Source organism: Dromaius novaehollandiae, chromosome 3 (genome assembly GCF_036370855.1).
Source record: "Dromaius novaehollandiae isolate bDroNov1 chromosome 3, bDroNov1.hap1, whole genome shotgun sequence".
Lineage (NCBI taxonomy): Eukaryota > Metazoa > Chordata > Aves > Casuariiformes > Dromaiidae > Dromaius > Dromaius novaehollandiae.
Window position 1 is genome coordinate 17,843,183 of NC_088100.1, and position 25,700 is coordinate 17,868,882.

General features: G+C 34.5%; 1 protein-coding gene across 3 annotated transcripts in view; it reads left to right on the top strand.

The window, feature by feature from the left end:
- Nucleotides 1-24,427, top strand: part of MBOAT2 (membrane bound O-acyltransferase domain containing 2) — a 98,274-nt gene extending 73,847 nt beyond the window's left edge. For all 3 annotated transcript variants that reach the window (XM_064508487.1, XM_064508488.1, XM_064508486.1), the window contains 6 exons: nt 4,561-4,753; nt 7,586-7,689; nt 8,016-8,080; nt 12,857-12,989; nt 16,993-17,144; nt 17,749-24,427. In XM_064508487.1, coding sequence (XP_064364557.1) covers nt 4,561-4,753; nt 7,586-7,689; nt 8,016-8,080; nt 12,857-12,989; nt 16,993-17,144; nt 17,749-17,971 — 870 coding nt within the window. In that variant the 3' untranslated portion in view covers nt 17,972-24,427. The remainder of the gene's footprint in view (nt 1-4,560; nt 4,754-7,585; nt 7,690-8,015; nt 8,081-12,856; nt 12,990-16,992; nt 17,145-17,748) is intronic.
- The last annotated feature ends 1,273 nt before the right edge of the window (nt 24,428-25,700 follow it).

The window sequence follows — 25,700 nt, forward strand, 5'->3', positions numbered from 1 at the left end:
AGCTTTACCGTGTAATCTTGCTAGCAATCTGAGCAAAGTCAATAGAAATAAATAAATTCATAAAGGATTCTTTTTTCAGGTAAGCAATTTTCCTTAAAATGAGTTGCTCATAAAATGATGTTTGTTTGTTTGTTTGTTTTTTTACCAATTTATTCTGCATTAGCTTCTGACATGAAAATAAAGAGAAGCTGTCTGTGGTATTGATACTTCACCTTCCAGCTGGTATAAGAGAAATATGACTGCATTTCATAACACCAGAGTATTGTGTGCTTTTAGAGAAATACGGATTATGAGATTTTTTTTTTTTTACTGCATTTGCTTCATCAATTGAAGTATTCATCATTTTGTTCTAGAATATTATTTAAAAGCCATTAACTTCATGTTAAAATATGTTAAATGTGTTCCTAGATTATCAGGTTATTTATTACTTCAGGAAGAATAAATTTTTAGGGAACTCAAAAAAATCAGAAATGTAATGGGGTCAGCAAATGTTAATATAGTAAATGAAAAAATCCTTAAGCTGAGTTTACAGTAACGTTCATCTCTTGTTAAATATAACTTACGTAACAGAAGTTCATGCCAGCTTCCTCCTCTATACTGTTTTAACTGCATGATGTTAACTTGATTTAGTATTTTTGCTGTTTTCATTGCATGTTAAATGTATCAAGCCAACATTAAAACTTACTTTTTATAACCCTCCTATTGTGCCTTTTTGCAAGCTATCAATTGTTGGTGCTCAAAGTGGTGTCAACTCTCAGAAATTAATATCTATCTTTGTAAGCTTCTTTTTATTCTGGCTACCCTTAAGAGAAAAGATTCCTGTTAGCAGATACCTGTTTTTTTGCCTCTTATGCAGATTCTTACTGCAAGTAGTTCTTGCTTAATTACCAGCAATTTGAGGTGTCATCCTCCCCAAAATGTTTTAACGTAGTTCAATATTATATTGATCTTTTTATTGATTGTTTATCAGCCAAGAAAAATGAAAAATTCATTCAAATAAGTTTAAAAGATCTGTATCTACTTATTAATATATATTTATATACCTTATACATGTTTATAGAGAAATAGATTTTATATAATTCCTGAGCTCAGTGCAGTTTTTGTGGTTTGTGGGGGTTTTTTTGTTTGGCCTTTATCGTGCCTTTTAGAAAGCTGTTCCTGGCCTCCTTTGCTCTGATTAGGAATCTAGCTTGAAAGCTAATTATATGCACTTCTAATTTATGCACATTTGTTCTTGCTCAGGCACTGCCTTTTAACTTGGTACCTTTTTCCCTTCCCAGTGTTAACCATATTTGATATTTTTATCTGGGAACACTCAGCTTTTGTTCATCAAAGCTAAACGAGCCAGGCCTTTTTTTAACCTTTTCTGTGTAAAATTAACTGTCTACTCCCTGATCAGCATAGGAGTTTCTACACCAAAATTCTTTCTTACTGCCTTAAAAAAACAAAAAAAAAAAACAAAAAAAAAAAAACACTTTGACTGCCATGTACATACCATTACTTATGTGGCTGAAGATATCCTGCAGCTTATGCTCTTTTAGTTCATTCAGAGAACAATTTCTTTTGGCAAAGCATGTTTTTGAGTTATTCTGCAATAAATATGTTTCATTTTTTTAAATTGATATATTGAAAACTTTAAAGACTGAATGAAATTTAAATTTAAAACTTCTAAATTAGTGACTGTTCCTATTTTTTTTTTTTTTAAAAAAAAATCCTTTTGTGAATGTGAGATCCAATGGTTACCTATTTAAGCTTTGGTGAAGAAGCTTATATCAATCACCTAATCAATTAAGCCATACTAAATGAATGAATTGATGTAGGTTGTTCAACTACAGATTTTTTTATGATATCAGGTGAGGACTATGCTTTCTATTCAGAAATAACAAATCAGTAAATCTATTCAGAACTGAAGTGCTATTAACAAACCTCAGACTGTAGTTTAACAACCTATTTAGGCCAAGCTAAGTATAAACTCATGCTGAATATGCCAGTTCTGGGTATAGGTTCTGGGTATTTTGCTTATTATAGTAGTATTAACATGCATTTAATTGCATGATGATCTGATTCACGTTGCTTGATCCAGCCAAAAAGCAGCTTATTCAAAAAAACCCCCAAAACAAACAAACAGGAAACCCTCCCTAAATTAAACAGCTAATTTTTCACCACATTTGCTTCTCTAATCTGGGCTGCCTAGAAAGAAAATGACAAAACCTTGCCAGCCTGCCTTCTCTCCTCACTGTGGCTGCTGCTTTACGTTGCAGCCTATGTTTAGATCGTCTTTCAGAAATTGTATGTAAACTGGTCGTGGAACTGCAGCTTGATTCTTCTAGGGGCCCAAGATTATCTCCATTGCTGTTTGCTAAGGACATTAATATACCTGATACTGATCCCTGTAAGTGCTCCCAGCATACTTGGTTGGGGCACTGGGATTTACAATCATGTAGTGAAACAGTATTTAAAAAAAAAAAAAAAAAGTTGTAACATTAAGAAAGACCTGCTGTTTCTGGATGTTATTATGCTTGTCCTATACTTGTGTCACTGCTTTAAAAAAAAAAAAAAAATTGAAATACATCATTTAAATACATACATACATACATACATACATAATCCTGCTATGGTATCTCTTCTACAACTTCAAGTTGAAAACTTCAAGGAGTTTTTTTTGTCCTTTTAAAAGTACAACTTAAGGGGGAGGCCTGTGTGAGTTCATTACTGAATTTTCTAATGTTATTGAAACTCTAATGCTTTTTCTTAAAAGAAGGGTTTTCAGCTCCACAATTTAGTTAAAACTCCCTGAAGACATGCTAAACACAACTTGGGTAGAATTGGCAGATTAATGGTAATGTGTAAAAGAACTGGAAAATAGTGGCCTGTGGAGGTAGGCTACTTTAAACAGTGATAACATTACTTAGTATTTTGAGACTTTGTAGAGATCTTCAGATGAAAAACATTTAAAATACAAGCATAAACATATAAAATAAGGAGCATGTTAATAGTTACTAGCTTGTAAATACTGTTTCTCATGCTAAATTCTGACTTTAATTATGGTTTAGATTTTGAACTTAAATCCTTGCGACTATCCTTGGAACTTAGTGAGGTCTTTTGGTATTTACAGTTTAGCATGTATCAGGTATCTGCATACCAAAATTAAAGCATCATTAGAGTTAATAGCTGAATTTCTGAACATTCAGTTCTATTCAAATTCCCTAAGACAAGTTAATGCAGCTTAACTGTCCCTCTGCTCCAGTAGAGACAGTGATGGATTCATAGTTACTAGAAAAAGAAAAAGCACTTTCGGAAAGTTAATGACCTTCACCTTGAAGTCCTGTGATAGAGCAAAACATTACATGAGAGTCATTAGAAAGCAAGTAGGAAGGAATAGCAACTGGCTTTAGCTGTCAGTAGGTAGTTGCCTCCTGAATTAGCCAGCCAGTTTGTTTAATTAGCTAGTTTTTTCTAATCTTCTCTCCAATAACTAGTGAGGTGATCATCCTGAAATACATGCAATATCCAGGGTTGCCAGTTACCCTCACCACTTCTCTCATGTCACTGCATTCCTGCAATGTAAATTCAAATTGTAATGTTTAAATATTGAGATCATTTACAATCAAAACTTGCAAGTTAAGTTTCAATGACTCGCTTTTGAGCTCGCTCAAACTTCTCTTTTCTGAGTACTTACTTAGTGTGATGTGTAAGTTGCTGAAATAACGCATGATATCTGCCTGTGGAATATGGCTCAGACTGGCTACTTAAGGCAGCAAATGCTGTGTGTTTTACTGCTTTGTGCACTTTATAATGGAACCTTGGAAATGCCATTTTTCTAAAAATGGCATACTGCTTAGTGGTGGTTATAACAAAACTGAATTTTTAGGAAATCTTGAGCTCAGATCCTAGCTGAACAACATGTTTTTGCATAAATGTGGGCATATTCTTTGACCTCTTATAGCTTAACCATTTAGTTGGAAAACAGAACTCCATAAAGCTGAGTTTTTTGTTGTAAATCCATAAATTATTTCAATATTTCAGTTGATTTGGAATTTACATATTTTAAGACTCCAGCAGAGATGACTGATGCGTTTAGTTGGGCAGCAACTGGCCACCTGAATTAGGCCAGAGATTACCAAAAATGAACTAAAGCTTTGCTGTTAACTTTGGAATCTCTGCAGTAATAGTCCTTAGCTCATGTCCTGTTCTGGGTTATGTGCTTGATGTCTTGACTATTTACTTGTTCAGGTAATTTTACAATGAAACGTAAAACTGGAACTGTGAAAGATGTTCACAGTATTGAAAGGGTTTTCAGGCACTGAAACTGTAGTTAGATTTGATTTCTTGCATTCCCCAGAAGTGGTGCTCATAGCCTAATCAAGATAAGACTTTCTTGAGCATCTATGAAATGTTACCAACTATTTTTAAGTTGGTAGTATGTATTACTGAAAAATTGACATATATACATATATATACACACACACCTGTGTAGAAAAGGAAGGTTATAACTTGCCTTTGTTTCTAGAAAATTAATAAAAATGAAGCTTACGAGGTCTCCTGTCTTAAACTTTTCAGATAGCTGTGGCACAGAAACTCTTAATCTGTGGACTGTCCTTGTTATTTCACATGACTATTACAAAAACTTTACCTGTGGAATACAACATTGATGATAACTTCAGAGCTACAGCATCATGGCCTGTAAGGGTTTTCTACCTATATGTGTCTCTTATGGCTGCCAGACCCAAATATTATTTTGCATGGACTTTAGGTAAGCAATGAAAAAGTGTATGTATTGCTTTTCATTTGAGACGCTGCACACACTAAGCATGTATTGAAATGACAGTGCCCTCTTGAGGCTGTAGGAAAACATTATTACTTTTAAGTAGTATGATGTATTGTCAAAGTACACTTGTTTGGGGGGGGGGGTTTGTTTGTTTTTTGCAAAACAATAAAATTTATAAAACTAAGCACAGTGTTGTAAGTGTTGTGAATGAGATCAGGGTCCACTGATCAAATCTCAGTGAAACATGGGGGCTTTTGGAAGGAAGGCAGCATTTCAATGAACAATGGCTTTTTTCCCCTTTTAAAAATAGTACTAAAACTAGTCTGATAGACCATCCTTGTTTTTGATAATTAGATTTCAGCCTATCTGAAAAGCTATTCCAAGCCTCTCTCTGTGGTTAGTTATCAGTAATTTGCTTGATGATGATATTCAAGCATAAAGGGAAAGTGAATATATTGATATACAGATATATCATAGTGTTTGTTAATAATATTTGGCATTTGCAGTAGTATTTCTAGACCTTGATGGGGTGACGCTTCATTTTTACTCTTTGCTTGTGAAAAATTTTAATTGACAGAAAGACAGAATACTGTAATCACTCATTTAAGACACTGAATAGATCATACAGTTTAAACAATGTTTTACCTTCCACTTCATGCTACTAGGACCCCCCCACCCCAAAGTGCTATATTTATGTAAGTTAGCATCTTGGAAATGCCTCACAAAACAGGTTTCATCAGTTTTCCTCCTCTCCAGTTTTACGTATCTGTTTCATAACTCTTCTGATTGAGAATCTGTGGAAAACAATGCAATGAAGAGCCTTAGTGTATTAGAGCAGCGTGACTCATTTACAGCTGCTGGTTTCATTCCTGGTCAGTGAATGAAGTGCTTTCAGCTTGTCTGAGTATACTAATTCTGGGACATATTACAGAAAGAAATAATTTTGAATATTGTGCTCTTATGCACCAGTGTCATCTCCTGTCATGAGCAGGAGTCAGCTTAAAAAAAAAAAATTTTTTTTTCATGTAATTCTTTAGATGGATTTCTGTTTATACATGCTTATTGCATTTCTTTGGCAAAATACTGAAGAACATAAACTGCATCAACTCTGTACTTTAGTTTGCTAAGTACCTTGTTTTGGCCTTCCTCCTTCCATTCTACCTTAGGTTAGCTTTAAGGGTGTGAGTAGAATGTGCAGTGGTCTTAAGTTTTTACTGAATATTATGCTTTTGCGTTGTTATTTGTTATTCTTTGCACTTTAAAAGAAATCTGGTAACAAAATGAATTACTAACTGAATACTTACTAAAATGATGATAAAATGAATACCTGTTCTAGCTGTGCTCTCTGTACTCCTTAGTAAGAAAATAGTTTTTGATGTCTTCAGGTGTTTCTAGTTGAACATAAAATTGTCTAATCTTTGAAGTTGACATGCATTATCTCAAATGCATAGTAGCAAATTTTGTTGCTTTTAAAATGACTTCTTAAAATTGTTGCTGAGAGGAAATAAAAATGTTATAAATTACCCTATATTATACCATATGTAACAAAGCTTGCCTGCAGACCAGTACAAATCAGGAGAATCTGAACTGGAGGAAATTACCTGTTAGAGTGGACAAAACTTTAAAATTTTAAAATTCAGTATTTGGAAAAGAAGGGAAAATACTTTTTTTTTCTCTTACTTTCCAAATACACTGCATTAGTGCCTTCTGTCAAGTTGTTTTAAAGAAAGGAGAAGAGAAAAGATAATTTCAATGGCAGGTTGTTGTTGTATAAAGTAAGTTCATTTTTAATGTAGTAGTATGAACTGAGCAAATTTTAGGGGCTAGCTATAATTTAATATAATTATATTTATATATAATATAATTATAGTGCTGTAGATGAATTCTGAACTAACACAGAAGGCTACTGTCCTGTAACTAGAGGACTCAATCTGCATTGCTTCTTCAGAGTCTTTTGTCTGCCCCACTTCCAATTCTTTAGGATTCTTCTGAATTATGAGAGGATTTGATGTTGTTCTACCCACAGTCATTTATATATCCATGTGCCTCATAGTTATGGTGTTTGGGTGCATGCATCCAAGTGCCTGGCTCAGCAGAGGCAATATTTGGGAAAAACTCCAGTTCCAGGTAAGTGGTTATCCAAGTTTGAGAGGTACAGCTTTGAAGAAGCTTTAGCCTCTGAGCTAACAAAGCTGAGGAAAAGGTGATTACCGAAATTCACAGGTGGTATTCAGGGTAAAATCACTTGGTCTTTCCCATACAGTCTAAATTACAGTAGCTGACTTTTTCTCCGAGGGAGAAATATTGTTTGTTTTGAACTAGTTGAGCTTTGATATGCATTGTGAACACTTCAGACTCGGGAGCCTGTCACTCACAACAGTCTTGTGCCACCAGTGGAAGTTTGACAACTTGAGCTATCGCAAATGATTGCAACCAACATATAGTTAACTGCTTCATAGTCTTAGTCCATCTCTTTGAGTTTGTCTGTTTTTCTGTCAAATTGTTCGAGCAGGCCTATCCGCAGCACAGCATGAAATAAAACTAAGTAGGTATGAGAGAAAGAAGATACCTGTACCATGAAACAGTGTTATTTTTAATTCTTTTGCTTTTGTATAAGATTTTTTTTTAATTGAAAACTAGTGTGTTGCTTGGATTGTTTCCTGTTTGAGTGTCTAATACAGCGATCCTTGGTATTTTAAAAAACAGATATTCAGCCTCCAAAATGTGATAAATATTGTGAACAAACTATGTATTATGTAATGTGCAATACTTGTAATGGGCAGCTTGTAATTCATTTATTTCTTTGTTTCATTGCAGCAGATGCAATTAATAATGCCGCAGGGTTTGGTTTTAGAGGTTATGATAAAAATGGAGTTACACGTTGGGATCTAGTATCAAATCTGAGAATCCAGCACATAGAGGTTTGTTCATGTTTCTTTCAAATAAAATGCATGCTCATGGAGGTGCTTGGTTGTAACTTCATTAACTGTTCTTATACATTTTGTTTCTTAAGATAATGAATATGTTATTAATCAGAAATGATATGTTCATACTCTTGGGAAAGGATGGAAAATGAAGTCTGTTTTGGATGTTTTAGTTGTCCATTTACTTCCAAAATCTTTTGAGTAAATTCCTGGCTTCCTTATTCAATTCATCACAAAGTAGTCTTTTATAACTTATAATACAGAGTTCAGAAATATTTCATGACATTTTACAATCATGGAAATAATTTGTTCTCATTTTACAGTTTTCCACAAGTTTCAAGATGTTTGTTGATAACTGGAATATTCAAACAGCTCTTTGGCTTAAAAGGTATTTATTTCTTAAAGGAAAGCTTTTCTGCACTGAAGTTTTAGGTGAATGTGTCTTTGAAGATAATTTAACATTTAAAGCTAAAATCCACAAAACAGTGCAGTTGTGTAGCCTATTTCGTGGGACATTCTTATTCTTGAGTAATACTTTAAACTCTCTGAATTTAGCACTTAACTTTCCGCGTAAGCTATCAGGTAATGCTAGAAACTGTCTGTCTGTTTGCTACTGGTCGGAGGCAACTTAAAAGTATTAATTTGTAGAGAAGTCCTTTCCTTCCCTCCTCCCCCGCAGTCTTTAGCTTTCCGAGCAGTGCATATTGCTGAGAGCACTGTGCAAGGAGTACGTCTTTGGCCGCCAGCCTGGGAAGCTCTGACTTTCTTTAGCCACACAGTGATACAGGAACTTGCCTGTGTTCTGAGAGGGAACTTTGTGCCCTCCTTCCATAACGACTGTGCTGCAAACATCAAACCCTACAGTGTGCTAGCAAAATAATTTGCAAACTGCTCAGCATATCCCTCAGATGCATTTTTTTCCCCCTTTGTCTAGGGAACAGGCGTAGCGCCCAGTGAAGTAAATCATTCTGCTTTTACTACTTCTGTGGTGTTTAAAAAAAAAAAAAAAAAAAAAAAAAAAGAAAAAAGAAAAAAAGTTTGTCCTCTTTATTTCTGAAGTGTTTTTTCTGACCTCTGGAAAGAAAGAAATTGAATTTTGTGATTAGTAAATTGAATTCTGTGATTAGTCTAGTTGGCTCAATAGACAATGAAATCTGTTGCTAGGAGAGTCAGTAAGGAAGAATTATACACACAGGTATTGAAATGTATCACTTAAAGCAGCTATTTGAAAATTATTTTTAGTTTAGAATGAAAATAGAAGTTTATCAGTATTGAAACAGTAGAAAAAGGTCAAGTTTCAACAAATTTTCAAAGCTCCTAAATTAAATGATTTTAAAAGAAAACTTTTTAGTGGGGAATGAAGTAATACTTCTGAACTGAAAGAAAAAAATGCAAGTCAAATGCTGGTGTGGTGACTCTAAAAGAAGATGCTAAGAAAAGTTAGCATCTTTAATGAGTCTTTTTGAGAATAGTCAGAGAACAATCTTTTGAGGATAGTCTATATGCATCTTGATTCTGCCACAGTGTAAGGGAGAAGGGTGGTTCTTAAAGCTTCACTGTGAGTAAAAGATCACTTTTCATTATTATATATGAGGACCATGAGTAGTGGCATAGAGAATGTGTTACCAATCACTTGATTAGTTCGTATGCTGCAGCAGTTCAAATAGCACAAGCTCATGTTTTACTTTAAACAACCACTTTTAATACGTCTCTTGTGTACCATTTGTAGAATTACCTAAAATCTTAGCTATTTCTTATATGAAATACAGAAATACAAGGCATACAAAGCATTATTTCTGTTCTTTTCTGATAATCTCGAAAAAGGAACCATTGAAATTACAGAACTTACACAAACTCTGGGTATAAAAAACTAGAGCTGGTAACAGCTCTTAAGCAGTTAACTGAGCTACAGATCATAAAGAAATTTAAATATTTAATGTAGATCACAAAATGTAGCAGTTCAAAAGTATTACTGTAGTAAGTTAAAATAGATATTTACCTAGTAGCATGCATCAACAATATATATCGTTGTGATAACATTTCCTGATTGAGAAGCTCTTCTGTTTCCCCGTCAGCCTGTTCATTCCTTTTTCCAAACCAGACATCTAATTCCATTTGTCTTTTGTTCATATTTGCAAAACCTTTGTAGTTCTTATTTCTCTCTTCTGGCTTGTTTCCTGATTTCCTATCATCTTACAGTGGATGTACTGTACTTCTCCTAAGATCTCCAAGGTTTCTTACTGGCTTCTTGCAGTCTGGGTGGATGATTTGAGTGGATTAATTACCTTCTTTTTCTTTAGATAATATGCTTGCTAATAACTCACAATATTACATCTGTCTCTTTTGCCCAGCAGTCTGTGGTTGATTCATATTCAGCTGATGCTTAGCTTTTCATCTTGTTGATTCATATTCATGCTCGGATATACTTTTTCAATAACGCTACATACTTACTGTTTTGTGTCTTCCATTTGAGGTTACTTTCTAGGCGTCCTAGACTTTGGGCTTCATTCCATCTTGTTCATTTTGGAACATAATTCAGTCTGTTAGGATTGCTTTGAATGCTAGCCCTATATCTGCTAAGAAAAAAAACAATCTGTCACACCCCCCCCCCCCCCCATCCCACTCCTCCAAAAAAGAAAAAGCAGAAGGGAGGAAAAGGGAGGGGGAAGTGTACTTTTAAGTCTACCATCCAAGCTAGTAATGGAAGTATAGAACCAGACAAAAGACAGTCCTTTGCTGAACAGTTGATGCATCTTCCCACTTTCAGAGCGAATCATGGGTAAGCTATATTTGAATAGGTTTTCTCAGCCTGTTGTGATGACCATATTTCCTTGGATTGCCTTTTAAGAGTATCAAGGAAATGTTTCAACAGGACTTATCGTTAACAAATCCATGGAGAGTTTTTTAAGTTTACTTTTAATTCTTTGGCAGTCTTTTTCTTTCCTACTGTATATCTTGTTCTCTAACTTGGGTTGATATGGCTGAAATTTGTCTAGTTTAGTAAGTTTTAGTTCCTGCATGCTTTGCAGGGAAAAAACAAATCAGGACTGAACTGGTTTAGTGATTTATTAATGAGACATAGTTCACTGATTGCCAGTTAATTATAAATTCAGGTTTAATATCAGTACTGCAACAGATAACATTTTTGAAGTGTCTAGTATTGTGATTTATTAAACAAAGTCTTAAACACCCTTCTGTAATCCTGAGAAGTTTTAATAGCACATGCATGCGTGTAAATATGTACATGTGTGCACACTTGCACGCACTTCCCCCCTCCGTTCCCCTCATATAGAGAGAGAGAGGACATGTGGGCTACAAGCACACAGGTCCTTCTGGAAGTGGGGGTCCCCTACTTGTAGATGCCGTCTATGGAGATATACGTGCCTCCAGCTTTATGGGGAACCTGCTGATTCTCATGCCAATTAGAAAGCATGCTCTGAGTTCACGTATGGGCTTCCGAGATGGGGCTCCCAATGTGGTGCATCCTGCATGGACAGCCTGCTGGCTGGCTGCAGACGGCTTGCTGTGTCCCCTTGGGGGGATGCTCTGTGTAGGCTTAGGCAGAGGTCATGTCATGATGCCAGTGCGGTGACTTGTGGCAGTGTCAAACCAGGTTTTGACTGCCACTGTTGCCACTCTGAGGTCTCTCCCTGGCTTCTTACAATTCTTCCTTTGTACTTCCTTTTAGGCTAATGCATTCTTTGTTTCAAAAGTCTCCTTGAAATTTCCTGCTTACTGTTTAATTTGGCTGATGGTTGTCGTCGTCTTTAATATGATCTGTTTTGGGCAAAGAACCTCTGACAGTTGTGTATTGTGCACGCGCACACACCACTCGCTCGTTCTTTTTAGGCCCACGTCCTTATCTTAGTGTGTGGTGTTAGCCAGGCCTTTGGGCGAGGGAGGGAGCTATGCAGGTACCCTGCACTGAAGAACTCTTAAGATAAAACTTTGCGGGCCTTTTTGACTGGAATACAACCAGTTTAGCAGAATACGCTTTGCTTTTGTTCTTTCCCTAACCAGATCCTGTCTTTTTACATTCTGCTCTTTAACATTTACTGTATCAGTTGGTCTCAACAATCTTTTGCATATATGGAAGTTGTAGTAAAGTAGATATTGAACATTTCAGCTCTGTTTCATTAACTTGTCTTCCTCTTTGAATATTGAACCTGAATTCTCCTCTGTCTTTCTGTTACTTGCTATGTGTTTATAAAACATTTGCATATTGATGTCTGTTGTGTCTGTTAGTTAGAAGTCATTTTGTGTATTAGCCTTAGAGTTGTGTTCGTGCATGCTCTTGCTGTTTATTTTTACTTCACTTTCATGTGCATCTGTTTCCATATTTTCTACCGCTTTTTGGTTTTCAGATCATTAAAGAACTCTTGATGAAGCCATATCAGGACCTTACCATGCTTCCTATCATTCTTCCACATCATGATGGTTTGTCATTGTGTCATTTAATGTTGTCTTTTAGAAAACTACAGCCTTTCTTGAACACCTTTTTTCCCTTCTTCCTTCTAGAATTCCTTTCTCTAGGACCTTGCCTATTAATTTGGAGTCTCAATTTTTAAACAGCAGAATTCAGCATTTTCCTGATTTGATACACTCACATACCTAGAGTCATTAACTATCATTTCATTGTCATCATGCTCACCCAGTTGCCCTACACAGACACATTCTAAACTATAGTCTCTCTATCATTCAGAATTGAAGGCAGTTGTTACTTTTTCCCTTCTCCCATAGGTTGCTTTCATTTTATGAAATAAATATCTGACTCATTGCAAGAGTTTGCTGGATAGTCTGTGCCTTCCAGTGTAGCTTTTCAAAGACATTCTTGGATGGCTCAAGATCCCTTATTAGCACCAACAGCTATCTTTAGATGTTTCTGTATCACTTCATTATAAATAAATACCATAAATGATGGCACTGAGCATGGGTTAGCACTGAAGGTTAAATCTGAAGTTGTGAATAACTTAAAGTATTTTTTCTTTGAGTCATAATGTAATGGTAGTATTACGTAATACATAGTTTGCTATAATTGCATAATATATGGTATGTTAGAGATACCAGATGCTAGAAATGTAACTATATAAATGATAATGGGTAAGATGTTGGTAATCTTCTATCTGTCATGTTAATTTATATTGAATTGTCTTTGACTTGCTAGAGTCTGCTATGAGCGAGCCACCTTTAGCCCAACGATCCAAACCTTCATTCTTTCTGCCATCTGGCACGGGGTATACCCAGGATATTATTTAACATTTTTAACAGGAATACTAATGACACTAGCAGCACGAGCTGTAAGTACCAACCAAGTATCTTAAATAAGTAGTTTTTTTAATAAAAATTGATCGCAATCTGCTTTACAGTAGACAGTCTCTGATACAATTGTTTACTTTTTTAGTTATGAGAACAATAGGAATGATTAACGATGATGCAGGGGTTGATCAGTAGAAATAAGAAAGACTGTACACAGGCTATAGTCTCTTTGTGGTATATCTCTTACGGAAGCTGTTCCTCTCTATTAACTGATTAGGTGGTATTCCATGCTGAACAGGATAATGCCATCTAAGATTGTTTTGAAAAAGCATTATCACTGATGACCAGGAGCTTAAAATTTGAGGGTCAGTGCTGTATATTTATAGAGTCATTCCTCTGTCCCTATTTTCTATCCAATACTGTTCTAAAGATGCTAACTAAAGTATGTTCCACCTCAACCAGCAGATAAACATCTCTAGTGCAGTTACTACTCAAAATTGGCCATGTAGCAATGTAGTAATATTAACAAAATGTTGCAGCTGCTATTCAGAAGCATGTTGACTGAGTACATTTGTCAAAACTCTTATAATACTGCTTGAGAAAGCTGAGTAAGAACAGGGGCAGGTTACTCAAGCGGGAAGAGGGCAAAGAGATTAGATGATGGCTAGGAGCAGAATAACAGACCCGTCTTCCTTTCAGACAACCAGGAGAATGAGAAATGGAGCAATTGGTTTGTTGCTAAAGTAGCTAGGAAGGGGAAAGTGGTACTTCAAATGTTTTAGGTTTTTACTAACAGTAATAAAATGTGCTCCTCTTCTTTCTTTACCAAGATTTGGGTGTTATCCTTGTTTGATAGCATTGACTCCTTTCTTTATGATAGACATAGTTCTCTTCTCCTTTCTAGACTCTATCATAGTTGACTGTTCACATTTATTAGCCAGGGGACTGATGCAAAAGCCAAGATACAGGGAGGCTTCACAAGTAAAAGTTGTTGCGTTCTCTCAGCAATGTGCGTCCTGTAAATTGGACTCCTCCCTGTACTTTGTCCTGGGCTTCGCTAGTAAGCTGCATTGTATTCAGATTTCATATCTATCAATTAATAGGATGTTAAATAAGCTATTTATTTTTTGTATGAACAGGTACTTAATATTAACTGATAAAGGATGTTAAAGAGGTATTTTACCATGTTTATAGTTTAACTCTACTAGCCTCTAAGCCTGCAAAGTTCAGCAGCTCTTATCACTGCATTCCTCTCGTGTCATGCCTAAGCACATACTCAACTAATTTTACTCCCTTTAATCATTACACGTTTCATAATCAGGTGTTTACTGGGGACAATTATGGATTTATTTTAAATGTAATTCTTCAAGTCCTAAACTACTAGATTTCTACACAGGAAATTCTGTAAAAGTTCAACCAAGTTTTACAGAACTCAAGCGTTGATGTATGTGTCCATAGGAGAAAATGGGGGAAGGTGACAGACAGTAGGCTGAAGGATACGTTTTATGTAGCTAGAATGCCTAAACTTATTTAGTTTAACTAAAAAAAGGAATAATAGAAAAAAACAGTGGCAGATCTTTAAGACCAGACGATACTCATCCAGGAGTTATAAAGGAACTCAAGAGTGAAATAGCTAAACTGTGTACTTTGGTGTGCAACTTTTCAGAGAAGACTGCCACAATGCCACATGATTGGAAAGCGGCGTTTGTGATACCAAGCTATAAAAAGTGCGAACTAGGCATGTTTTGGCTTGTCAGTGAGTTCCTCTTTAGGTTCCCCTAATTGTGTTGATTAGATCTCTGTTGACTATGTTGGGCGTTCATGTAGGCATTGGGAGGGCAGACTAAATATATGTGTGTGTGTGTGTGTATGTGTATGTGTGTGTGTGTGTGTGTATATATATATATATATATATGTATATATATATATAAATATATATATATATTTATATATTTATGTTTATAATAATTATATTTATGTAAGTATTTTTATTTTATTATATTTTATTATTATTTATATTTATAAAATATTATATTTATAACTAAATATATATATATATAAAAATAATGGATGTTTCAAAGTGCAGGTTCCAATGCACTAATTCTTCACTATTCTTGTTCATTTTGCATTTTAAATTGAGTTTACATATTTGCTCTCAGTTTTTCTAGCTTCATTTTAAATATCTTTTTCTTACTTGTATTGGGCTAATTTCTAACAGCTCAAAAGAGATTTTCTGTGCACGATAAGTAGACATACATTACAGAAGTGCATCAAAAGTCCCTGCTACAGAGAATCAGTGTCTATAACAGAAAAAATAGGGCTGGACACTGTGATTGTTTAGTGTCAAGTGACAGTTTCAGGATATTTCTGGTCTGGTTAACGTGAAGTGTTTTATTACTAACTTCTTAGAAACAAGTCTTGTGGAGGCTTTTTGAAGGAAAAACAATCACATGGGCATTATTTTCTCTTATGAATGATGGATAAAACTGGAAAAACGGTTTTGAGAGAAAATTAGGCTAATTCATGGCAGAGGCTAATGTGTTGACACAGCCAAATACAAGTCAATGACTCCATTTTTTTTAAATACTAGCCTTTCTAGGCTAAACTAGAATGACCTAAAAGGTGGTAGTGTGGTGTATGGGTTATGTTTACATCCTTTTCTGTGGAGGAGGAGACTCTGAAATTGAGAATTATGATTTAATCAGAAGAAGCAAGGAAAATTATTGTTTTGCAGTTGTATAGCAAGAGCAAGGTTTCATTTGTTAAGGCAGCCCCAAGAGAATTGGATGTTTCAGAAACAAAAATACCTGGTAGAGCCTGGATGGGATTTCTAACTATAAGTGTGAGAGCAAGAGGGGAAGGGAGAAGAAAAGAAAAACTTAAATATTCTAAGAATTGTTTAGACATTTTGGATGACCGTTAAATGTTTAAGTGGAAGGAAGATCCAGTGGATCAGGGGATTGATAGGAATGGTAGAAAAATTGGTATTATGAGTAATGAAAGTTGATAGAAGATGAGCTTTCTGTGTATCAGAAATTATATCAGTGTGTCAACAAATTCCAGTTAGTAAAATGAATGAGGACTGAGTAAAGACTGTGGGGTTTGGCCATCTTCAAATATAACTTAGGTAGTTGGGCATTTTGAAAACCTTCAATATGTTCACAAGCTTAGAAATAGAAAGAAGGTGCAGCAGGAAAAAATTGAGAATGCAAACAGTCAGATGTGAAGATAGTTTTTACTTAAACGAGGGCCATGCAATATTTGTTTTGTGACAGAAGAGGGAGGATGACAGATTGAATAAGAATATGTGGCCAAGGATGGCAGTTCACTCAAAGGAAGCAGGGGCCAAAAATCTGTTGGTGTCTTTCTGATGCACAGCCTTACATAAAATTGAACCCAAACCTGCATAGGTTTTAGGTTTTTATTTTTTTAATACCATTGGTGTTCCATTATTAGAACAGAATTTTACAAACAAAAGAAAACTTAACATAGGAAATGATTTGAGTCTTTTTAGAATAGTTTCACTTGATATTAGTTGTGGAGAAGGAGACTCTGAAATAGAGAATTATGATTTAATCAGAAGAAGCAAGAAAAATGATTGTTTTGCAGTTGTATAGCAAATCCTGGAATGTCATTAAAACTGATTATTTTAAATATTCTGATTTATACTCTACTTGTTCTAAAATATATCCTATTAGCAAGTGTATAAAAATGGCTTACCATAGATAAGCTTTCAGCAGAAGCATTCTGGTTTTCATTTACTACAAAAATATGTATTTGCAGAATCACTTCATAGAATGCCTGCTACATTCAGATAAGAAGTCTAAAGTTGCACTGGATTTATACTGGAAGTATCCACAGCGGGGGTGAATGTGTACACATTCATTTACTTTAATTCCTGTGCTGGATAAAGCATACTATTCTGAAAGGCAGGGAATATGAACTGATTGTTATTGAAGTCAGTTTATTTGGAATGGTTCCAAGGTACTTGTCCAAACTGTAGTGTTTCAATTCATCTAATCTAACTTATTTGCTCCTTTTTAGATAAGAAACAATATCAGACACTACTTCGTTGAATCTCCTACTGTTAAACTATGTTATGATATTATAACATGGATGGCAACTCAAGTAGCAATAAGTTACACAGTTGTGCCATTTGTACTGCTCTCTGTAAAACCCTCTTTCACCTTTTACAGGTAAGCACATTTTACCCATTTCCTTGTTCTTTTCTTTAACTTAAAGGCAAATATTTTCTGTTGCACAAGATTTCTGAAGTCATTTTAGTGATGATGATAATATTTGTTAGTTGAGCAAACTGTCTTTCTATTCCAACACTTGAGCACAGTTTGTGTATGTGTTTGAGAAATCAGAGTGCTTTTGTTTTCTCACTGTAATAGGTTTATTCTTTCCTGAAGGAAAAAAGAAAAAAAAAAGGGGGGGGGGGGGGGAAACGACATTGGAGATTACTCTATGCCCTTGACCTACTTTATAATAAGACAAGATAATGGCATCCTAAAAGTAACTCTTATTAAAAAGTAAATAGTTCAAAGCAGGTTTCCTTTCATTCACTTCTGGTACTGATAATAAAAATGTATTATCATCTTTGTTATAGCACTAAATACCGTGAGGGAGGATTTTTTTCCCCATTATTACTTTAAAAGAAAGGAAATATTAATGTCTTACTAATGTAATTTTCTTACATGCCATCTATTATATGCAAGTAGGTTTTGACAGTTTGTTTAAGCATCCTATAAGCGTGGTCGGAATTTTATTGAATTATCATTTTTGTTTATTTTTTAGCTCCTGCTATTTCTGTCTTCATATTGCCAGCATCCTGGTGTTGTTGGTATTTCCATTGAAAAGAACTCAAAAAGGAAGTAAAAAGCATGAAAGCATCCAGCCTGTGTGGTCCAAAAAACTAGAAGAAGAAAATGTTTTGCAAAAGAACAGTTATTCCACAACAAATAATAGCTTCAGTCAGAAAGAAGAAATAACCTGCAGATATCAAGCACTAAAACAGTGATTGAGAAATACTATGATGAATATATTTTGTATGTTTTCAGAAACCCATTTTTAGCACCTTTTAAAGGGGTTTGTATTTGTTTGCAAAGATGTTTAGTAAGAAAAGAATGCATTACCTAGGAAAATCACATACAATAGCAAGACTGGAAACAAAACAAATTAACCCCTCCCATGCCATGTCCCTGTGGGTCACGCCTTATATGAAGATATTACCATTATTTCAATGGGCACTCAGGACTTGCAACGTATGTCCATAGGGTCATATGTGTGCCCTTTGCTGAATGTACGTTGTGTATCCCAAGGCACTGATGGGGTGGAATAAAATTGTGTCAGTCTAGGATTAACAAATGGAAATTATTTTTTCCAAATGAATGACTTGCCTTAAACCCTCTATTTACTGAAATATCGTTTCTAAGTGGTATTTTCCAGTTTGATTTTATGTGGAAGGCATATATAATACTAAATGCTATAAAGAAGATAAAAATATGAAGTGGAAAGTCATTAGAAGATTTTTGAATCTTTAAAAGGGAATTGCAATAAGCATCTCAGTATTTGGAGGGTTTTCTTAAAGTATCTCAAACTGTTGCAGTACACTACAGAACTGTAAACATTACCAATGCCAAATTATATGTAGGTTTCTTTGATAAAGAGTCTAATTACACAGAGTCCTTTTGAATGGATTTAAAAAAAAAAAAAAAACTGAAGGTTCACCTTTTCCAGAGCTTGATAGCTCTAATGTAGGTTTCTTTTACTTTAAAATAAAAACAATATAAAATACCACTAAGTGGACTTTGCAGCTAGAGAAGGAAAGGCAGCCATAGGACACAGAAAGACAATGTGCAAGCACCAGGCTTTCAGTGAAAGTGCTTTTTTACCCTTAAATACCAGAAATCCTTATTCTAAAATGGAGCTATTTTACAAATAATTACTTTTTAATACTTAAAGTCATTTTGAAGTTTCAGGCATGCAGTAGTTAGCTGATGATGCTTACAGCATAAAAATAGCCAAATCACCTTGAACTCATAGATAATAAAACAGGAAATTACTGATAACCAAGTTTTGTATGCTTGATAATTGATGGCCCTTCATCCAAAGAAATATGTGAATTGGAGGAAAAGCTTTTTCTTTAAACTAGAATTTCAGATGCAAAGTTCACATCACATTTGTAGCTAACATAATCAGAGAAAAAAATGAGAATATCTGACAATTTTAATTATGGAAATATGTCAAGGGGATAATGCAGTGATTATATCTATTCCAGACCATTTTTGTAGTGATGGTCCCTGCTAGAGTACTGTGTTAAAGGGCTACACTTTAATTGCTTATATTCTATATTTTCATATGACTTTTTTTTTTTTTTTTAGTAAATACAAACTGTTTATCCACATGTTATTTTAGCTTTAAAATTGATTCATTATTTTTCCCTGGCAATATTTTGTAACTTGTTGTTCAATAACCTACAAATGAATGAGAGAAACTTTATCATGAGAAAACATTTGGAATCTTAAACTCTTTTGATCAGATATCTGATGGCACTAGTGGGGTGAATATTCTTAATACTTGTAGAACTGCAGTGATAGCCCTCAGTTTTGGGGACATTATCCTCCAAAAATAGTCACAGGACTTCTCTAGGCTAACTCTCTAAAGAGCTAAATCCTGAGTCAGGTCAGAGGGGTTTCCTTGCCATGGTAGTTTTGTGTCTGGCTTTTGGCTCCTTGCCCAAAACTCCAGGAGGAAGAAAATGTACTACTTCAGTATAAGGAGGTTAGCACTAACTAAACTACTTAGGAAAGTGGAAGTGAGGATGGAGTAGGAGCAGATGAGTCTCTGTTTTGCTGAGCAGGGATGCTAGTATGGCAGTCATGGAAACTGATGATCTTCAGAGGAAAATAATCTGATTTGTAAATCCTTACTTTGATTACACAAGTAGACCTCTTCTTGAATGGAGTTGTGGTTATCATTATATGCCTTTTTAAAAAGGCATTTTGTCTTTTTCCATTGCTTATAAGTAAGGGCACACTAGCTTCTTTATGCTTGTTTATCCTTATTAGATATAGAATCAGGAAAGACATTTTCCACCTTCTGTTCTTAAAGGGATGCTTGCATTAAATAAGGAATAGAATTGCCCACTTCTGGATGGATTGATGGGGTTGATGCTTTCAGCATTAGTTGCTGTTGAACTTAAATCCTTCTTCCTTGCTGGTGCAGTCTACGGATATACCAGAACTTGTCATGGGTACCAGTGTGTGTGATGAGGCAATTTGATTCTTAAATATGAAATATAAGAGCAGTTGTAAGCACTCACAAAAAGTAAACGGAGTTAAGCTAGTGAAGTATTCAGTACTTCCGTTTGAGTGAATTCACATGTATAGTTTTGTTTAAAATGCTTGTATAAGAGGAAGTTAAAGCAGTTAAGAAAATCTGTACCTGCTTTAGTTGGGCACTAGTAGCAAAATACAGGTTTCAGAATTGGACATGACTGGTTTCTGCATGCATTACAGTTATTTTTCTTCATCATCTGAGCCCCTTAAAACATTGCAGCTTTAGAAAATTATGACAATTAATTCCATTAGTTCTGCACAGAATTTCTTCTGAAGTGTAGTGTCCTAGAATTTATGCTTTAAATGTCATTGCTGAATATAAAAGTTCTCTGAACCAAAATCTGCTCTTCATGCGAATCAATTATCTATTGTGACTATGGAGAAAGTTATATTTTGGGTTTTTTGATTTTTTGGTCATTTTATGGCAGCACTCTGGTCTTAATCATTGTGTTTTCTGTTGTTTTCCTTCTGCTTTGCTAGTTATCTGCCTTGCTATGACAAATGAAAATGTTGCACTGGATCCTTTTCATCCATTCAATGAAAAAATCAGGAGGAAGCAGCCCTCATGCTTCAGATAACTTCTAGTTTTTACATGTGTAATTTCAAAATACTGGATTTGAAAGGATGTTGGCGAATACTATTGCTATTACTGAAAAAAATATTAGAAAGTAAATTTCTTAGAAATGTTTTGGACATGAAGGTAACCTGGTTTTAAATATTTTTTTTTCTCTTGTTAATTAATGTACATCTAAAAGGTGAGAAGTCTTTATTGTATTCCAGTTCAGCACTCTGAAAAGTAAATATAACATATCCTTCATAACTTTATGGTGCTTTGCAGGTATTTGCCTATTGTGAACGATTCTTCCTGGCACTTAATGTGTTAATGTTAGTTACTAAATGTAGTCACCCTCATAGTAACTGTTTGCTTACTATTTTTAATCTTTTATGTTTCTGTATTAATGACAAATATCTGTATTATATATTTAAATAATAGTTTCAGTGGTGCCTACTACTGTTGTGATAGAGAATGCTCTTTTGGCTTTACGGTTGCATATATGCCCTTCTTATTTGGAAAGTTTATTCTTCCACAGACATTCCTTAAGCTGACACATACACAAGATTTTAGTGATAGGTGACGTTTTGAAATGTATTACTATAGGTATGCATTTTAATATGCTCTTGATGACAAATCATATTTTAATGAGAATACTTTACAAAGAGATCTTGGTATATCCCCAACTCTACACTGACTTGTTTGATATCATAACTTGTGATGTTTTACCAGTAGAGTATATTATTTATTAAAAGAATTTTACACATATATAACTTGTTCCCTCTACCCTATGGGAATAAATAATACAAGTATAAACACTATTATGCTTGTATGACAGGATGCATACATGGTAGTTGTGCCCCTTTAATGACAGTGATCCAGTTGTAAAACTTCTGATGTAGTTGAGATGTGTTTTGCAAACACTATTACAAGATCCCAGCCTCCTATTAAATTCATGTCAAAAGTAATTTCAACAGCTTCTGGATTGTGTCTCAGAAGCTTTGCAAACAAATTGTATATTTGTTTAAATACATGGTCAAATATATCTTCCATGATTGCATGCAAATGTGTCACTGATGCTTACATACAGCCTTTCACATGCTCAGCTCTACTAACTGGCCTTGAAAAGATAAAGAAGTTTAAAAGTAGCATTTGCAATAATTTAGGCTGTCATTTCCCTTCATCTTATTTCTCATTTTCCAATTCTCGTTGAATTCTGAGATCAGGTTTCTGTAGTTTTCTTTTAAAAGGAAAATTTGGAAATAGTGTCATTAATTTTGAAAAGTGATCAGTGTTAGAAATGAGGAGGAAATACCCTTCAGAATTTTAATATGAAGACTCTAGATATAAAAATATGCATATATTCAGTGCTGATTCATCATGGCATTTAACTACATGATTAGCCTTTAAGTCCAGTAATATACAGCAGGTTTTTTTAAAGCCCTGTTCAAAAATCAATTGGCTATAAACGCTTGAAGTTAAACCAGCACTTAGGTGCTATGCTGAATTAAGTATCTAAACAGAGGCTCTACTGAATTGAGCCTACTCTCATTACATTTCCAGATCTGTCTGGACCTAAGCTAGTGGTACTGTCCTGGCCTTTATCCTCCTCATAGTCATTGCCAATTTGGCAATATAGATGCAGAACTTGACAGAGGAGTTTCCTGCTTGCTTGTGGCCCAGGCTGCAGCTGCTCTTGGCTAGGTTTACCTGGATTTTTGAAGTGTATTGCAGTTTTAAGCTAGGCACTTGATAAAAGGTCATGAAATCCAGGCATCTGCAAAGTCACCTTACAATGTTACCATTGCAAATATTGCAACAGTTGTTTATTAAGGTTAAAAAAAAATATTTTTACTATTTTTAATTCCTTAAAAACATGTTTTGAGGTGCGTTTTTTGTATATTTCTAAAAACCTAATTATCAGCTGAAACAATCTTCATCCTGTTAAGTAATAATTAAAAAGCAATTTTGTTCACCTTGCAGTTAGCGAAATGTGCAGATTTCGCCACTTCATTCTCTTCTGTGTTAGCTCTGTGTCCTGTGACTTACACCTGGTTTTGTATTTTAAACATTTTTCAGTTGCCTGGATTCATGTGCATATCCATATAAGCATAGTGTAAACTTCATGGATTGATGAACTGTAGTTGCCTATAGTGTGCATAAATACATTTAAAATACACCATATCAATATTTACATGAACTAGTTTTGAGCCCTCCAATTGTACGCTGTATTTCCTGAAATCAGTTCTGTTCTTAGAGTGCTAAGCTTTCTGTTTCCTAAAGTGAAAACAGAATCTGTAGGTTACAGTTTAAGGAGACAGTAAAGGGCTTCTTTCAGTTTGTTGCAAAACCAACCCTTCCAGGATTTTCTGCAGCAAGCTATGAATATATAATTTGACTTCAGGTATATTACTGAAATCTGAGTTGGAAACTATGTAGGGCTGCTTTCAAAGAAAACTTTTAATAATTAGTCAATCTAGTACCTTATTCCAGACCAACTTCTCAGTGACAGAAACCTTTTCCTTCAAAAACTTCTTTAATCTTACTTTCATCTTCTGAGGGAAAAATACCCCAGGCTGGAATTTCACTACAACATCTAGTATGAACAGATACCTGTGGTCCATGCTTTAGTCTGAATTAGGCTAATACATCGTCACAGTTTGGAAGGAAGTTAATATGAGACAAAAAAAAAAAAAAAAAAAAAAAAAAAAAAAAAAGAAACAGGGTGCCTAGAAACTGGCAATCAGAATAGTGCAACACTACGTATTAAAGGTGCAACAAACTTTTGTCACAATAAGTTGAAAAGGAGTATTTGCCTACGCATATTTTGCCTTTCTATGTGTTTATCAGTTCTCTTAATGCTTTTTCTTTGTCTTTTTACCTTTTTTTGTCCAGTGATATTGACTATTTCTATGAAGAATCTTATGTGTCTTACTGTGACGAAGGTGTCAAAAATGATACAATAGTAACTAGGTAGTTATTCTTAAATCCCAGACCTCAGATGTATTCTAGATCAGTTAGAAGACAACATTCAAAATGCATTGTTTGAAAACTAGTGTAAGATGGGTAAAATGTGGCGTTATTTAAAGATGTTGTAATAAGTTATTCAATTTAAGAATTTTAAAATCTGGAACTTTGTTCTTTCTTGCCTTGGTTACACATTCAAGGGAATAGTTTTACCTCAAATGCAGAAGTAGTTATGCCTCCAAATACCCATTTGTTAATATGAGAAAACACCCCTAAAAGTGGATAGCGACAGTGTTCCTCAATTTGCCTTTCCTGGTTCAGAATATAATGCATTGTCAGTGAATTTCATTTTTATTATTCCAAAATATATATTTTTTAAAAAGTGTTATTTTTCAACAGATCCATAAACTAAGTGTTGGTGTATGGTAAAATTAAAATACCACTGTTAGTTACACTGTGATTGTGATATTTTAATAATTACTTATTTCTAATTTGTCTCAGCATTGCTGCAGAAGCAGCTTGCTGTTATGTTTTAAAGGTGTTTTTAACTTGCCTATAAATGTTTTTTTTCTAATTTGTGTCTTTAAATCTGATTAAACTGTAGTTTAAAAAAAAACTTTGAACTTGTTTTGCTAAATTCATTGGTGTCTGTTTTTGATTAAGTGCTAAGAAAGGAAATTATTTTAATATAGTTCATCTGTAGCAGCTTATGGGATCTAACAAGCAACTATATTGTTTGCTGAAGGGATTTTTTTTTTTTTTTTTTTTTTTGGTGCCACGGTTCTGATGTTTGAAATGCTCACTGTTTGAGAGAAGTGATAGAGTAACAGGTGTAAAAAAACTTGGTGACCATGAAGACATGTTTATCCAGAAATATTTAGATTCATGTGAAGTTTTCACAACAATGTTACGAGGGTGGAAATATACTTGAAACTTAGTTTAATCAGATTCACAGCCCTGACATTGAATATTTACCTGCTTAAGCAAAAAATAGTATTTTTTTCTTTACTGTGTATAGTACTAAGCATTGCAAAACATGCATTTACATTATTTGCAGTATTCTGTTTCAAAATCTTGTTTTATCCCATTTGTTGTCTAGAGCTTATGTACAAATATGCATATATAATTATTTTCCAGTAAAGGCGGGTAAATGGAATTTTGTAACACTTGCAGTCTAGCCACTTATGTTGGAAATGTACTTACACAGCTTTAAAATCTCTCAATTGCTACATCAAGTGTACCTCTTCTGAATATGACAGCTCAAATCTGTAGCCCAATACGTGGAAATTTCATAGCTAACAAATCAAAATCCGTATTTGATGACAAGCTGATTATTTAATTGATCATTCCAAAGAAGCAGGACTAGATGTGTATTATACCTGTGCGCTCTTTTTTTTTTTTTTTTTTTTTTTTTTTTTTTGAAACTTCACTGTTAGGACCCCACTATGATTAGTTTCTCTACCTGTTGGTTGGTGACAGTATTTTAAAGCAGGCTGGGAATCCTTGACCTACAAACTCTTTACCATGCACATATAGACTGTTGTATAAAACAAGCAGTATTATATGTCGCTATTAAACAAGTGCTGTTTCCATCACTTCCTAATCTGATAATGAATCATTTTTTTTCTTTCCTCTTGGTCTCATTTGAGTTTTATTCCAATACATACTTTGTAAAGCCAATGGAGATATATATACAAGAAACATCTTTACAAAGATCTGTTTCTGCAAATAGTCACACTCTAGAGGAATACTAGAATGTCTGAGTTGGTCTCTTGGAAGTCCCTACTACTGTATTAATGGTATTTTTAAGCTTTGTGTTTTTAAAATTCCTTTACTAAGTTGCATCATGGTGGATAAAGAATACTTGCCATTTCAATATGAAGGAGCGC